Source organism: Neopelma chrysocephalum, unplaced genomic scaffold (genome assembly GCF_003984885.1).
Source record: "Neopelma chrysocephalum unplaced genomic scaffold, ASM398488v2 Primary Assembly neopelma1_96936, whole genome shotgun sequence".
Taxonomy (NCBI): Eukaryota; Metazoa; Chordata; class Aves; order Passeriformes; family Pipridae; genus Neopelma; species Neopelma chrysocephalum.
Window position 1 is genome coordinate 2,557,865 of NW_020925579.1, and position 16,107 is coordinate 2,573,971.

General features: G+C 39.7%; 2 protein-coding genes across 6 annotated transcripts in view; both read right to left on the reverse strand.

Annotated features, from left to right (window-relative positions):
- Positions 1–6,151: 6,151 nt before the first annotated feature.
- ISCA1 (iron-sulfur cluster assembly 1) lies at positions 6,152–11,315 on the reverse strand. 2 transcript variants are annotated; one of them, XM_027670787.1, is made up of 4 exons: positions 11,136–11,315; positions 8,990–9,043; positions 7,157–7,262; positions 6,152–6,694 (listed from the first exon to the last, which is right to left on the reverse strand). In XM_027670787.1, the coding sequence occupies exons 1-4, from the start codon at positions 11,214–11,216 to the stop codon at positions 6,546–6,548; spliced, it is 390 nt and encodes a 129-aa protein (XP_027526588.1). In that variant the 5' UTR covers positions 11,217–11,315; the 3' UTR covers positions 6,152–6,545. The 2 variants fall into 2 exon arrangements, with proteins under 2 accessions (XP_027526588.1, XP_027526587.1); XM_027670786.1 differs by lacking the exon at positions 11,136–11,315 and adding an exon at positions 9,913–10,029.
- Positions 11,316–14,814: 3,499 nt separating this feature from the next.
- TUT7 (terminal uridylyl transferase 7) overlaps positions 14,815–16,107 on the reverse strand; it is a 38,927-nt gene continuing 37,634 nt past the window's right edge. For all 4 annotated transcript variants that reach the window (XM_027670759.1, XM_027670761.1, XM_027670760.1 and 1 more), the window contains exon 29: positions 14,815–15,834. In XM_027670759.1, coding sequence (XP_027526560.1) covers positions 15,767–15,834 — 68 coding nt within the window. In that variant the 3' untranslated portion in view covers positions 14,815–15,766. The remainder of the gene's footprint in view (positions 15,835–16,107) is intronic.

Consider the following 16,107-nt stretch of genomic DNA (forward strand, 5'->3'; position numbering starts at 1 on the left):
GGGCATTCCTGTCTGAACCTGAGGGTATATAATCTTGGTGTCTTGGGACTTCTGGTACCTCTCGTGAGATCCAGAGAAGGACCAGAACTTGGACTGGACTGCAACGACCACTCTCAACCAGACTGCAATCACCACTCTCGACCAGACTGAAACAGCGCTCCCACCCAGACTGCGATCACCAGCCTCGACCGGACTGCAACCAACACTCTCACCAACAGGTTTTCCCTCTCCTTTTACTTTTTGGACTCAGGGGGATGATGTGGGGCTCAGCACAGGGAGGGGGGACCCAATGAACACCACTCTGTTCATGCCTCAGGGTGCTGGGTTATACATCTGGGTTTTGTGGGTTAAAACCAATTGTTTGTTGGTGTAATTGTATTTATTGTATTATTTTTATTAAGTTATTATTCTGACTTATAATCTCTTTTGAGTTGGGTTCATTTCCCCTGCCGGTTTACCTTTAAACCAGCACATAAGCCCTAAAGTACTTTGAAGTAATGAAGGTGGGAAGAAATATCGAAAGTATTGCTTTGGCACATTCTCCCTTTGTTGTTCAAGTGGGATCAAAGATGTGCTGGTATGGTAGCCTCTCCACACAGAATGGACACAGTGTATCAAGCCATTAGCTGCAGCAGATCCACAAAAAGAGCCTGTTAATACATTTCAGAATAAATCTACTGCTAAAAAGCAATGTGTCATTAAGTTGAGAGCAGAAAATTGTATACATGAATCCAGATCCCACCAAAATCCAAGAGAAATTTCCCACTGAATTCAATGTCAGGAGCAACTAAAAACCTTCTAAGAATTAACTACGTCTGTGCACATGGATCTGAAAGCATTCCCAAACACCTGTCATGATTTTGTATATGTTTTCAATATTTCTTGCAGATTTTGTGGAAAAATTAATCTTTGGTGTAACTAAATGCAGCAGATTATTATTATTTGCCTACTTTTGCTTTGAAAAACATCTTTCTTTATGTCCTAAATATTCACGCTTCTATTATTTACAAATTATTTCAGAGTGTAATGTCTGAATTCTTATATCCAGGAGCTGGCTCTTAGAATTCAGGTTTTTCTTCTTTTATTTTTTGTTTAATTTTTGTTCTGTTGTTCCTGAAAAATCCTATTTGTAGTACTCCAAGACATCTATAAATAATTATCAGTACAGACTGCTTGCCATCAGAATTGTAGAAATCAGGGAAGTCTTGAATGTTCACTGGTGTCTCCTCTTTCCTGAAGTAGTGTATCTTGCATATATCTCTTCCCCTTCCCACTCCCCGAAATATTTGTCTTGGATCAAAAAACCTGGCAAAATCACATAAGGGAGTATAAGTTTTTGCCATGGGTCACACACCAGCATCTTTATGCCCTCCAGCAACAGATATTTTTTACTTTGATTTAGAGAACTGTTTTACATCTTCAGATATGAAGATATGTCTGGGATTCTCATTCCTGTTCTTGGTGATTCAGCATTGTGCATTTCAACATCTATTTGCGAACAACTGCTACTAACACTCATTAGAAAGAGAGCTGTGTTTGTTTGCATGCTGTAGCATCCCAGTTGTTAGATGTTACTGTTAACTGCATAGAATAGAAGAGAGAGATGTGTGCTTGCTCCAGAAAACATGGGTACTTTTGCTGCTCATTTTTCTTGTTTGTGAGAGACTGAAAAGAATATAGGAAAATTTTCACAATAATGGTGCAGTGATAAAAGTCACAGTTTGGTAGCCATTAAACTTCATACAATGCAAAAAAATCATCCTTGGAACAAAAATCTTACAATCTAAACACAGTATAAGAAGTAATCACAGGCCGGGTATGAAGATAAAAGCATTATCACATAAGAGATAATGAACTCTGTTCTCAACTCTCCCACAATAATGACAGAGTACATTCCCTTTGGATTGATATGTAATATTATGCTTATCTTCTATAATGTTTATAACAGACTGTAGAAATCAACTGCTCCACAAAAAAACACAACCGTCTAATTTTCCACATCATGCCTTGATTAATAGAATTGTCCAAAAGTAGTTTAAAAATGTAATTTGTCTGAACACTGTGTTATGACACTTGAATAAAACAGATCACTAGGAGGGAGAAAGTGAACCTAAGGAAGCTGTAACCTCTAACGAACCTAACCTAAAGAAATGTGTATACCTCTGCTGAGTTTATGTCCAGCACCCAACGCCAGCCAAATGCCAGTCAATCTCTTACTAGGAAGTTGTGAAGACAAGGAAGAATGGTGAAAAAACCCCAATTCTTGAAAAGTCAGAGCTCATCAAAAAGCTTCTCTATTTCTTTTTGCATCAGAAGCTTGGAAGTGGTTTGGCATTTTGGATTTCTGCAATCATTTGCCCGCTTTCAAGACCAGATAAAAAGCACAGAACAGAATGCAGGAAGGACAAACAGCAGAGCTGAACAATAGTTTCCACCAGTATAAGCAAAAGTGCTCCGATATTTGGGAAATCCAATAGGAAGCTTAGAACATGGGCATTGGAAAGGCGATTTGCCTTTTGAAAATTGTGGACTGGAAACTTGCTGCCAGCCAGTGTCAGTAGGTATCTGTTCCCATGAATGGTCTGGGACTCCTGGGTTCCCTGTGTGAGGAGCCTGGAGCGCACTGCTGCCAGCTAAGGCACACACAGGATGAGGAACAGCCCACTGAAAGGGATGTAAAAGGTGAGGGTGAAGATGCTGCTAAAACTGAGCAGTTATTCTTCCCTTGCTGTACCTCTCTTTGCGAAAAATGCCAGACATTGCAAACAAAAATTGCCATTCAAATGCTGTTCAAGCCCAAATTCATGTGGAATTCCATTAAGTACTTAAATTTTTGACACCATATGGAAGCAGCATACCTCTTATACGTTAGAAGTGGCAGTAAAATGCATGGCAGCTCATACTGCTCACTGGCAGATCACTCTATAGGTGAAAAGCTGTACTGGTCATGACAAAAAGTAATTTTAAAGTATTGTTTTATTTTAAAATTTGAGTACTCTTTTGAGGGTTCCTTTGGGATGAACAGAGGTGCACGCTCTGCCACATCAGACAACTATGGAATTCTTCTGTAAGAAAAAACTGCAAAATTTTAGCATCATAAAATTTGACTAATAAATGGGCAGGCAGCCAGTGTAAGCACAATAATGGTATGGCTGGAGATTTTTTCCACTACTAAAGGTGGTAATTTAAATAAATGGGAAGAATAGTAATTACAATAAAAAGAGAAAACTAAACCCAAAACCCAACAGTAGCAACCTACAGAATATAGGATTTAACTAAAAAAAAAGTTATGTTTCTTTTACATGAAAAAATCAGTCTCATTTCCTGCATCTTACTTGTTTTATAGTTCCTATTCTTTTTGTCCCATTACCTGTTGTGCAGATGACTTGCATATTGAACTGTTCAATGTTTTCATAAACAAGTCTTCTTGAGCCGTTCAAAAAGAGCTATAAAAACAGGGATACTGACCTCGTCATGCAAGCAAGTTGTTTCTGCAGGTTCTGTAAGAGCTCCAACAGAAAAGTAACTGTTGCCTTTCCAGGCTTCTGACCGGATGAAGGATTTGTCTCTCTCTCTCCAGCATCATGAGTATGCAATTGTATCAATGATCTTTCACATTTTTCCAGAATTTATTACTTCACCTTCTACTGTACAGAATCTTCAAGTAACAGGAAAAGGAAACCCAACTTTAGACATGGAAAGACCACACCTAAGAGAAAACCCCAAGTGTGTCATGAGCATCGTACACTATAGCATATTAGTGCCATGGTACAGCGCTTAAGTGGAATGGCCAGGAATGCCCTTTGACTCTCACACTCAGACTATCTCACCAGTTAAGAAAAAGTTTTATGTCAACAGTTACTTTGGTCAACATCATTATCCTGCATTAAAACATACCACAATGACTTTCAGGTACATAAAAGCCTTCAAAACATATTGATCTTGCCTGCCAGAATTTTTACCCCGAGAACGCTGTGTTGTGAAGTTTAATAGAAGTCTGTGCATTTACTCACCCTTCTGGGTATGTGTAAGTACCTCACATACGTAGTTAACTAATTTTTTCCCCCCATATGTTTCTATGCTTTTTCAATGGTGGAATATAATAGTATCTGGAAATGTTTAATATTTTTGAGAAATATTAACTCAGGTAACAATAGTATTGCATCTACTTTGTAATCCCAGCACACAAACCTGTTCTCTCCCCATGCTTTATTACTTTAAAAATTTGTTCAAGATAGGAATATTTCATGGTTATCAACAGGCAATATTTATTATAATTGTGGACTTTACATATATAGTTGCATAAAATTATAATAGACCAATCGACAAAATTATGTTCATATGCAACTGTAATTAGCACTTTAGCAGAAGTTTAACACATTGTGCATTAGTTGTCTTAGTAAGGTGACAACATAGATAATTATTTCATGGGAATATAAAAGTGCAAACTTTCACTCAGGGCATACACACAAACACATGAAAAGGATTGCTATACATGCCACAGGTTTAAAATAAACCTCAAACCAATCTTCCCCACCCCAAAACAAGTTAAATGAGTAAGTACCAGCACTCTTAGCAACCACCAGTGTTACCACATTTGAAGTCTTATTTCTAGCAAGAAGCAGAGAAATGCAATTTGAAGAAATGCCCTTAGATTGGAGTTTTAGGTGTAATGCAGCTATGTTATGCTTTTGTTTGGCAAGACTGAAAGACTTACAGCACTACAGAAGCACTTAGCCAGTATATTACTAGTAATGTCTGAATTACTACATAAAGTAACTGTGTAGAACACTTGACTATTGAAGGAAACAGTGTTTTATTTCAAAAGGTGACATACAACCAAAATTCAAGTATTTAGTGTTAGACTATAGGTAATTCTGACTTTCTGTTCTGGTGCACTACAGAAAGCAGATGAAGCATTATTTCATTTTTCAATTTTTATTCTTCCCTCTGGCCTGGGGAAAGTATAGAGGGAAGAACCAAACTATAGCTGCAATTCTACATCTACAGCAGTTGGTGCCAGGCATATGGGCACAACTGTCCAGATCAAGATGACCTCCAGATTGTCAACATGCAGCCTTAATAGTCTCAGTTCACTCCCATCTCAACACCTTCTTGTTCTTGACTGCAAGATCTCTGTTGCCTCCTACTTTTTATTTGCACCCGTTTCACCACCTGTTCCAATCAGTTGCCCAGGCAGATGTTATCTTTCATGCACAAGTGAGCAGCTTAGCTGCACAATGTCATCTTTGGATAATCAGGACATAGATGGGCAGAACAGTTCCTCTCTCATAACAGGTTTTGGGAACGTCTGGAGAGATATTTACACTTCGACCTCAGCACCAGCAAAGAAGCGCTGAAAACTGTATAAGCTTGATAAACACTTGTTTAAAAAAAACAAATTCTGATTAAGTACATTTAAATTCCTTTCAAGAAAAATGGCCTCTTGCACTATTTTAATTACTGTCTAGATTAAAACTATTATGAACTACTAATTTTTTAAAAATTATAAACACATTTTCTCCCGTTACCAAGTTAACCTCAAGACAAGAGTTAAACAGAAGTTACCATAAGCTTTGGCGAAAAAATCCTATACCTAGAGAGTTACAAAGAAGAGTTCAGACTGTAATAAAATTAGTAGCAGGCATGACTACAAAAGAAAAAAAAAGTAATGAGAAATCTAAAATTTGTCTGTCAAAAAAAGCATTCATAGCTTTTGGTGCACACACAGAGCACATCTTGTGAACATGGGGAATCAGAATGTGGAAGCTGTTTTACCAACTTTGCAATTTCATTGAGGAACGACAAACAACAGAAGTGTGAAAAACAAGGCCCACGTGTACCGTGGTTTAGTACTCCAGTGCCTAAATTTTTCATGTTTTGAAAATGACCAAGTACAGCAGAGACTGTGCCTTCAAGAAGGAAAGGAAAAGAACTAAATTTAGGCTAGCCCTCTTCAAAGCATTTCTACAAGCAGTGTAACCACTATATTAATACATGAACAACACTTCTATTTCCCTGGATTTAAGGGCAAATAAACCATCAGAAATGCACCCGTAAAAGGATGAAAGCATCAGAAAACTATAAAGCAAGCAAGGACTGCGTGCTTGTATACATAAATTTCTATAAACACACATACACAAATGCTTGGGTTTTTTTGTTCATTTGTTTTCTTCAAATCAAAGCAGAACACAGTGTATTCTCTCAAATGGGTTTTGGATGGGCAAGCATGAGTAGGATGGACAAAGAAAATGACAAAGGAAAAGAACAGTGAGATTTTATTTCCTTGGCAAGTGGAAGTACAGAGATGTTACTTGCAGCACTTACTGTTCTTACCTTTTAGATCCCAACTCATCACAAATTACAGAATAATTACATCAGTGGTGGAATTTACCACACAACTTACATTTTCAAAATTATTTATTTTTCTTAATAGTATCCCCACTTTATACAGGCTACGAACCTGAAGGAAACACATCTGCTTCCGAACATCATAATAGTACGTGTTTTGGGCTGTTCAAAGTCAAAGAAGTAGTCCTGAGATTTCAGATGTTAAAGCTTTCTCCACAGCCACATGTTCCTTTGATGTTTGGATTATTGAAAACAAATTCACTGGACAGCTTATCTTCTACATAGTCCATTTCAGTTCCTAGAAGTGTCAGCTGTGCCTTCTTCTCAATAAACACTCTAACCCCTTGAAGACAACAGAAAAAAAAAGGAATTACATACAGCAAAACCATCATTCACTTTGAAATTCTCTTTTGCCAGGTGATTAAAAAAAAAGGAGGTAAATAAGAAGACTACCAGTATAACTTGGTTTCCCTGGTCTAATTTCATCACTGTTTTCACTCTACCTACAGAAGTTTGGCAACAGTCTAGAACCGTTACTTGTGTGTGGACATGCATGACTGTATTGTGACGGGGGACAAAAAATAATGATACTGAGTAAAATAAGCTGTAGAACCTGTGAATAAATCTCAGTTTCAGTACACAATTCCCATGCATTACAAACAGTAAACCATTTCACACCCTTCTTAAAGTCTGTGAATCCAACAAGATGACCCAAAACTTTGAAAAAACAAATGTTCTTCTCTCAGAATGACTAGTTTTTGCCTCCACCACCACCAAATGTTTTTCTGCTGCACCAGAAACTCACCATCTTGAACTACTTCTTCATCAGAGTCTCCTTTTGATTTTGTATATTCTAACGTGTAAGAAAGTCCATTGCATCCCCTTGTACGAACACCGACTTTCACACCCACCTAAAAAAAAAAGACAACAAAAAGCCACCACCACATGCATGACTTCTCTTTTAAAACCTATTGTGGAACATCAAGTTAAAAAGTATGCAGAACAACAAAATGCTGACATTTATTATTCTTCACTGCCTTAATACAGAAGTGAATTACCTTAACAGATTAAGAGGTAACATGTTTTTCCTTTTACAAATTTGACTGCCAAGGTAAAAGAAAACATCAGACGCTGCTGTGGATCAAGCCTTAAAGGATGTTAAAGTTTTGAAATAACACATTGTTTGCATCCTTGTAGGTAACAGGTCTCACAAAGACAGTCAAATTTCAAAGACAGCATTTTTGTGACTTGAAGTTTACTCACATGCTAAATCAGGTACTATGTAAAGATTATTGATGGTAACATAATTATAAAGCTGTGAGACCAGATAAGGGCAGTTAATAGATTTTCACAGAACTCTTGTAATGACACCATCAGAAAATTTACTTCAAACTGAAGTTCTGAAAAAACTTACTTTGATTTTGTCATTACCTTTATTGCCAGTTTCACCTAAAAAGCAATCCCTTCAAGTATGTATATTTGCTTACTGTTTTAATTGACCTTAAAAGCTAACCTAGTCAATGTTTGTAACACAGCATTCAACAAGTCTGACAAAAAGAGCATATCTGTAAGGCAAGTGCTGAGAAAAGGTTTTAATGAAATCGAAAACTATTTGTGCACAGCAATCTTTCAGAAATATCTGTATCACCTTCCACACACCAATGCTTCATAACTGAAGAGGCAACTTTTATTATCTATCTCTGTAATCAATGTTATGATAAAAATGTATCAAAACATATCACCTGCCATCAAATGGGCTCTCAGACAAACTACATCTGATCCTTTCAGACTAAATACCTTTCTCTACAGGAACTGCTACCAGTAATGGGCTGGAAAATGTGAACACCACTCGTAGCAAGGGAATGACTGACCACGTCACTTGCAGGCCCAAGGCTTCCTTAGGATGGTTAAAAACATTAGAACAAATAGTCTAATGAGTTGCAGATGTGCAGGAAGCCAAACAAACAATGGGTCTTGTAGGAAAGAGAAAAGAGAAATAATTCTTCTTGTAACAGTAATAATTACAGTAAAGAAAATCTAATGCTTTTTTTTACAATGGCTATAAAGGAAGACTCTGTGTGTCTTTTGCCGAAGAAGAAAAGATGACAAGCTCAATTAGTTAGTCAATGAAAAATACATTGTCTGGCAGGTTTCCTAAGAATTAGATGTTTTCTAATGTGTATGAATATAACTTTATTATTGCATACTTCACAGTGAGAATTTCTAAAAGAAATTAAATTACTTCTTAATATCAACAGCTGAAGACCTCTTTCCCCTCTAGAAGTCACCACTATGCCATACTAAAAGGCTTCATTAAAATGTAGCTCAAAAATATCTGAAGCTTAAAACTTCTTCAGTTTTTTTAATCTCAACAGTAACGGTACAGTGAAGTGTCATTACAGTCCGTTATTTCCTGCATTTTATTTCATTCCTGCATTTCATTTTATAACAAAATGAAGCTTGACAGAGAAACATTCTTATGCATTCCCCTCCAAAAAAAAGATGTCAATATCACTACTGAACACCTCAGTGTTTATTTCAAACTTCTAAGTTAGCCAGAAATCGTTTGCAATCATGAGCTGAGCTGTGCTAATACCTTAGCACAATGTATAGACTGACCCAGTCTATCTGTACTTACATGCTCAGGTTTATCTTTCAGAAGCTCTTTTATCTTCTGGACAGCAGATGGGGTCTGAAAGACAGAACCACACACATAAATTTGAAATTTTCCTGTTTGTTTATTTGCCATGTTTGCATGTATTAAAGTGTGCAGTGTACTTAATTTCACTGTAAAAAAAATTTATTCCAACTCCATGTACTCAGATTTTCTTAGTTTACATTTGTCTTCTATCTGCAAAGTCCCCCTTCAGCATCAGCCACCTATCAGTATTGACTATTCTGTGTTCTACTTGAAACTGATGCCTGTTCTGAAGATACACACTCTACTGTAAAACAGATGTCTGTTGAAACTAATCCATATAGAACACAATAACTCTTCACTCGCCTCCTCACCCACCTCAAGAACCGCAGTGCTTAAAAGTAGGGGGTTTGGTTGTCAGAATCATAGAATGGTTTGGGTTGGAAGGGACCTTAAAGATCACCTTGTTCCAACCCACCTGCTGTGTGCAGGGAATCTTCCACTAGACCAGGCCACTCAATGCCCCATTCAATGTGGTCTTGAACATTGCCAGGGATGGAGCATTCACAGCTTCACTAGGCAATCTCTTCCAGTGCCTCAACACCCTCACAGGGAAGAATTTCTTCCATAAATCTAAATTTCCCTCTTTCAGTCTGAACTCACTACTCCTTGTATAGTTCCTAACAAAGAGTCCCTCTCTGGCTTCCCTGCAGGCCCCCTCTGGATACTGGAAGGTTGCCATGAGGTCTGCCTGTAACCTTCTCTTCTCCAGGCAGAACAGCCCCAACTTTCTGTGTTGGTAGGGGAGGTGCTCCGCTCCCGTTATCAACTTCGTGGCCTCCTCTGGACTTGCTCCAACAGTTCCATGTCTGTTTTGTGTTGGGGGCATTAGAGCTGAATGCAGTACTTAGGTGGGGTCTCACCAGAGCAGAGTAGAAGGGCAGAATCATCTCTTTCACCCTGCTGGCCACACTGCTTTTGATGAGCCCAGGATATGACTGACTTTCTGGTCTGCAAGTGCACATTGCTGGGTCATGTCCAGCTTCTCATCCACCAGCACCTGCAAAGCTTTTCAATTAGGCACAGGAGGGCTTATGGCCTACTTCTCTGTTCCCATTATCCTAGAGGGTGACTTTACAGCAGATAAAATTCACTGTTCATGCAGATCTAGTTGTTGCAGAAATTAAAGAATGCAACACAAACATTAAAATTTCCATTACACACCTACAAGTTTTTAAGACACTGAGAAAAGCAAAAGCATTAGTAAGATGAAGTTCTTACACTGAGCTGGCTTAAACATACAAAGCAAACCACAAACAGCCTTGCAGTAGAAAATTTTTTCTAATTACTGCTACCACTCTTCGTTTGTTATAGAACCACTACTGAAAAGGAACTACCTGCTCTGACAAACGACTGAACTGTGTGCACACGATCTGCCCCTGCTCCTGCAGGGAACTGACTATACTTTCCTCTGCACTGACCCCTCTCACGATCAATTAGGCTGGAAAAGACCTCTGAGATCATCGAGTCCAACCTATGACTGAACACCAACTTTTCAAGTGTAGCCTCCCCAGTACGACCGGTAGTACAGAGTGCACTTCCTTTATTATTAACAACAGATATAAAGCCTTCGTGTTAACAACCTCTTCGTCAGCTTTGGTAGGTAATGCATTTCCTTTTTTAAAAAATTTTAAATAAATGCACAAAATACACTTCCTGGGGTGCCTGTGCAACAAGGCCCCGTGCATGAAGGGCCGCTCTGGTGCTGCCCTGGGACTCTGCGGTTCCCCAGCCGGCGCGCGGGACCTTCTCCCAGCGGGATTAGCGAGGAGAAGCAGCCTCTGAACTCGGGAGGAGGAAGGACAGCCCCCTCAGGCCGCTCGCAGCGCTCTCCTCCGAGCATCGCCCGCCGCAGTCGCCCCGCGGGGGCTTCGGCCCCGCCGATCCCGGCCCGGCGCTGCCCGCCCAAGCGGGCACAGCCTGGCGGGGCGGCCCGGCCCCGTCCTCGTCCCGTCCCTGTCCCCACCCGCTGTCGCCAGGGGCGGCCGCCCTCCCCGGGCTGGGGGCAGGAGGCCGTGGCGCAGCTCTAGCACCCGTGAGGAGCCTCGGCTCCGGGTCCTGCCCGCTGCCCACCGGCGGCACTAACCAGGGTGAGGGCGGCGCGGGTCGCCTGGATCCTGCGCTTGCTGACGGCGCGCACCGTGGCGCGCACCACGGACGACGCCATGGCGCACCACTCTCGGCCATGAGCAGCGCCGCCCGCCCGCACTGACGCCACCGCGCACGGCACCGCCCCGCCGGACCCGGCTCTAACGAGCGGCGGCTCCGCCCGCGGCCCCGGGCGGGGCCCCGCAGGCGGCGGGGCTGCACGCAGCGATAAAAGGGCCTGGCGGGTCGGACGCGTTGCTCTTTAGAGTACACCCTTGGAGGGCGCAGCGGAAACAGCTGTTCGGGTGTCACGTGGAAAGGGAAGGTCTTTCTCGAATCCTTTAATGTTTTATTAGTCTGTCAGCGCCCCTGAAGGACTCACGGTAACTGGTTACGGAATAACAATCTTTATTGATATAGAACATTAAGGGGTTGGAATGGATCTTAAAGATAATCCAGCCCCCTGTTATGGGCAAGGACACCATCCACTAGACCAGGTTGCTGAAGGCCTTATCCAGCCTGGCTTTGAACACTGCCAGAGTGGAAACATCTGCAACCTGCCTGGGCAGCCTGTCCCAGTGTTTCACCAACTTCACAGTAAAGAATTTCTTCCTAATATCTAACCTAAATTTCCCCCCTTGTTCTATCGCTACAGTTCCTGACAAAGAGTCCCTCTCTGGCTTCCCTGTAAACTTCCTTTAGATACTGGAAGGTCACTCGGTTCTCCACACAGCCTTCTCTTCTCCAGGCTGAACAGCCCCGACTTTCTCAGCCTATCTTGGAAAGGGAGGTGCTCCAGTACTCTTACTAACTTCATTGCCCTTCTCTGGACTTGCTCCAACAATTCCATGCTCTTCTTAAGCTGGGGACACCAGAACTGTACACAGCACTCCAGGTGAGGTCTCACCAGAGAAGAGCAGAGCGGCAGGATCATCTCCCTCAACCTGCTGGCTATGCTGCTTTTGATGCAGCCCAGGATTCTAACAGGGCAAGTTTCACTGGTTGCTGGGGATATCTGACTGCAAAAACGTATTCAAAGCAATGTAGTAATTCAAAGCAACCTATTAACAAGCTCTAATCCCAAAGAAAAGCTAGCTGAAGATAGTAATTCAGTGTGCATAGAACACTGTTCTTACCTGATAGACAACCCCATGGGAGAGAAAAAAGGTTCAGCCTGTTGTCTGACCCCAGAAGTTACAATGGAGTCTTCCCTAATTTCCCCCTATTCTTAACTCACTTTTGTATTATTTCCTTATGTTTAGGTAGAGCTTGAGTGACTCCAATCATACATCTTACTCAGTGAGCAGTGGTCATACCCTGGCAGTGGATATCTCAGTTAGTACCTGAGATAACCTTGGGATGGGAAATGCATCAGTCCAAGGAAAATGATTTCACCATGGTTGCTGATTCAACAGTGGGATGTCTTCCTTTATCTCCCTTGGTTTCAGCTGCTGTGCAGCTTATAAGCTGGAAAGTACCACCAAATTCCCTCCTGTGCAAGGGAGCATGGCTTACAGTGTCTCCGTTCTGCTCCACACACTGTTTAGTCCTGATACTAGAGTTTTGAGGTGTAACAGGACTAGTACTGTTTGCAAGAGAATGTACCATGGAAAATTACCTATAGCTGAGCCAAGCAATTTAAAGAAACTAGGTAAGCAAAGTAAAGAAACAATAAAAGAATGGAACCAAAACAGCCAGGTGGGCAACACCCGTTGACTCTGTAACCAGAGTATTGTCTTAAAGATGTTCATAAGGCAGTCACTTAGAACTTTGGGGGCTCCAGACAGGAATGATCACCAAACCCCTGGTGAAGCCACTCAGAGATCTTATAAGGATATATATATATATATATACACTAATAAGTGTTGGGAAATGTCATGAATATGTAACAGGAATGCAGAGAACAAAAATTAATAATCACGTAATGCTGACATATCAGCTGTAGTGAAGATACCTCTGTGTGCACTTTGGGTTAGGATAAGGCAGTTTATTTAAAGCAAAAAGCAAAGCGTAAGCTTACGCACGCAAAAGCGAAGCGAAGCAAAAGATAGCAGGGTTTTTTCTCTGCTTCCCATCAGCAGCAATGGTTGGCCACTCTGGAGCAGCAGGGCTTCAGGACGCATGATGGTTCCTCAGCAGGCAGCCATTGGAGACAATGAATGCCTGCCTTCCTGCTCTGTGCCTTAGCTTTTATGTCTGAGCTGACGTCATAGGGTATGGAATATCCCTTTTTGTTAGTTTGGGTCAGCTGGCCTACTTGGGTCCCCTCCCAGGATCTTGCCCTCAATCAAGGAAGGAATGTTACAGTGCTGATGCTGTGCTCAGCAGTAGCCAAAACAATGGTGTGTTATCAATACCCTTCTAGCTACCAATGCAAAGCACAGCACTGTGAGGGCTACTGAGGGGAAATGAACTCCAGCTCAGCCAAACCCAATATAATCATTCACAGTCTACCATGCAGGCATAAAGGGACAGAGTATGCACATGGCTCAAAAGAGGTCTTCTAAAACTATTTGTTTATTAGTATTCATTACTACATTTTATTAGTATGAATTTAGTTGTAAACTATTATTACTGTTACTTTTAATATAATTCCTTTTCTAGAAACTTTTTACTAATGCAGTGTGTCTATGTGCAAAGTTGCTCCCTTGAGAACATACTCTCATAAGGCAAACAGGGTATCTTGTATGTCAATTGTTATGAAGAACTTACAGGTCTCCAATTTTAATTTTCAATCAATCTCCTATACTTTACAACTTAATCCAGCAGATATATATACTATGCCTCCTCAAGTGCGTTTCTTCTATGTCACACACCCTGTAAATTATGACTGTGGTATTTAAAAACTTTTTAAGCAAACAAAGGATTGCTTAATAGTTTAACGTCTGTAATATATATCCCAAGTTTGGGCATTTCACTTCAGGGCTATGAGATTAGTAACTATATAGAATTAGTAGTTGCATAAGGAAACAGCATCTTCAAATGAGAAGACTTGTGGATCTGCGGAATGAGTTTTTATCCAGATGCAAATTTAGAAATTTCACGTTGAAAATGTCACCACTGAACTACACAGTATCACAAAGAGAAAAGGGTGAGTATACATAAATCTGATTATGTTTTTCTTTTGAAAATAACTTCTTTGAGATTAAGCCATAGTCCCCTAGAGGTTTACACAATTCATTCTCATCAGCAAAACTGAAACTCTGAACAGAGGGTTAAATAAAGCACACAGAATTCATGTCAGCCTTTTTTATATATATATGAATGAAAAACTACAATAATTAATTTATTTTTGAGGGAAGAACTGGCTTTATTTCAGATGATGAAATATGCTATAGAAGACAAAGTTGGAATTATTTTCTCTTTGTTGCTGGCTAATATTTTGCTTGAAAATATGTTTAGAAAAGTACACAGAACAAATTCTTTGTGAAAGTAGCACATCTAGAAGTTCACAGATAGCTGACTTCAGATGGATGAAAACCAAAGCATGAGTAAGGATCCCAGTTCCTTAAGACCACTTTGGCAATTCTAGTTTTCAACTTTAATAAAAATAGATGGACCAGGAAAAAAAATTGAACATGATATTTCTAAAACAAGATAATTCTAATAACTCATCATTAATTCTACATTTATGTTAAGAACATTGAAAACTACAACCTAAGAAAAATTACAAGATCTTAAATCTGATTTTTTTTTAAAATTTATTTCAGATTCATAAATTAACAGTGGTTTCCATTTTAACATGTAATTTATTCTTTCCTGAACAAGATAAAATGGTACATTACCAGCTCTGGAAGGACTTCAAGTAAAGCTCAAGTTCATACTACTAATGAATGTAAATTCTTGACTGGTACAAGGATTCTCTTCCCATTCTATGAAAACGGGTGTGTGTTTTTCCCCATTTGTGAAATATAATACCTCTATTCCTTAAAATACTTCTATTCCTTTTTCTGTATCCCCAAGGCCTTGAAAAAGATTCTTAGCAGCAACAAAACAGGACAGACCTGTTTCTTAGTCTTTTTTTCTTCTTGAACACAAGCACAGCAGCAAATGAACTCCCATGAAGTCACAGAACACAAAAAAACCTCACAAAATCTCAGTGGCACTCCTTAGTCAGGGATTGTTTTACGTATGTTTACTAGTGTCTATGTTTTCAGTTCTCTACAGAAATTAAAGATAATGTACCAATCTACAAACATTTCAAACACTTACACAAGGATTCAGTAAACAATTAACATTAATAAATATAATTTGCTCCTTCAAAAAAATTAATTTTTGAAGAAAATATAATTTATTTGGCTTGCACACAATTTTAGTGCAGTTTAAGATGGTCAGGTGGAACAACAAAACCTTGAAAACAGTTCATTTTTAGTACCTGCCCTTTTCTAGATGATTTACCTAGTAAACAAATACAAAACATCATGGCTTTCTATTAAAATGTTTAAACAATCTATTTAAGAGCAGGGTTCCATATTAGTATCCACAGTTGCTTGTACTAGCAATCTAAAATAAAACTTAAGTTGAATGTTGTCTGTGCTGCTGTCCTGTGAATCCAGATGCTTTAGCCAAGGACATTTCTTTTAAATGAATGATGGGCCTGTATTGCAATTTACCAGTGCTTAATAACCCTCATGATTCCTGTTGGGTCCTCTTCTGTGAGGCTTTTCCCTGAGTCATGTATTTATTGGAAAGGCTGCCTAAGATTGGGAGGAAGAAAGCATCACACTTTAAAGGTATTGTTTTTTTCTTTCTTTCTTTTTTTAAAAAAGACAAGGCATAAACCAACTGAAAGAATCAGAAAGGAGAAAATTACTGTTAAGTCAAACTATAATGAAAGGACACACAGATCAATTTTAGATCATTACCTGCTGAAGGACAGTAAGAAATATTAAAATACAAAACTGAAAATCAGCATTTTTTTCAACTAAACACCTAATGACAGATCACTTTGTGTTAAAAATCCCCAAACA

Bases quoted from the DNA above. Each gene is read 5' to 3' on its own strand.
- ISCA1 (XM_027670786.1), bottom strand. From the start codon at position 10,014: ATGTGCACTTGCAGACCAGAAAGTCAGTCATATCCTGGGCTCATCAAA. The intron at 9,044-9,912 runs GTGAGACCCCAC...TCTGTCTTTCAG, and splicing joins TGCCCTTCTACTCTGCTCTG to ACCCCATCTGCTGTCCAGAA. The intron at 6,695-7,156 runs GTGAGTTTCTGG...GTTGTCTTCAAG, and splicing joins TGAAGAAGTAGTTCAAGATG to GGGTTAGAGTGTTTATTGAG.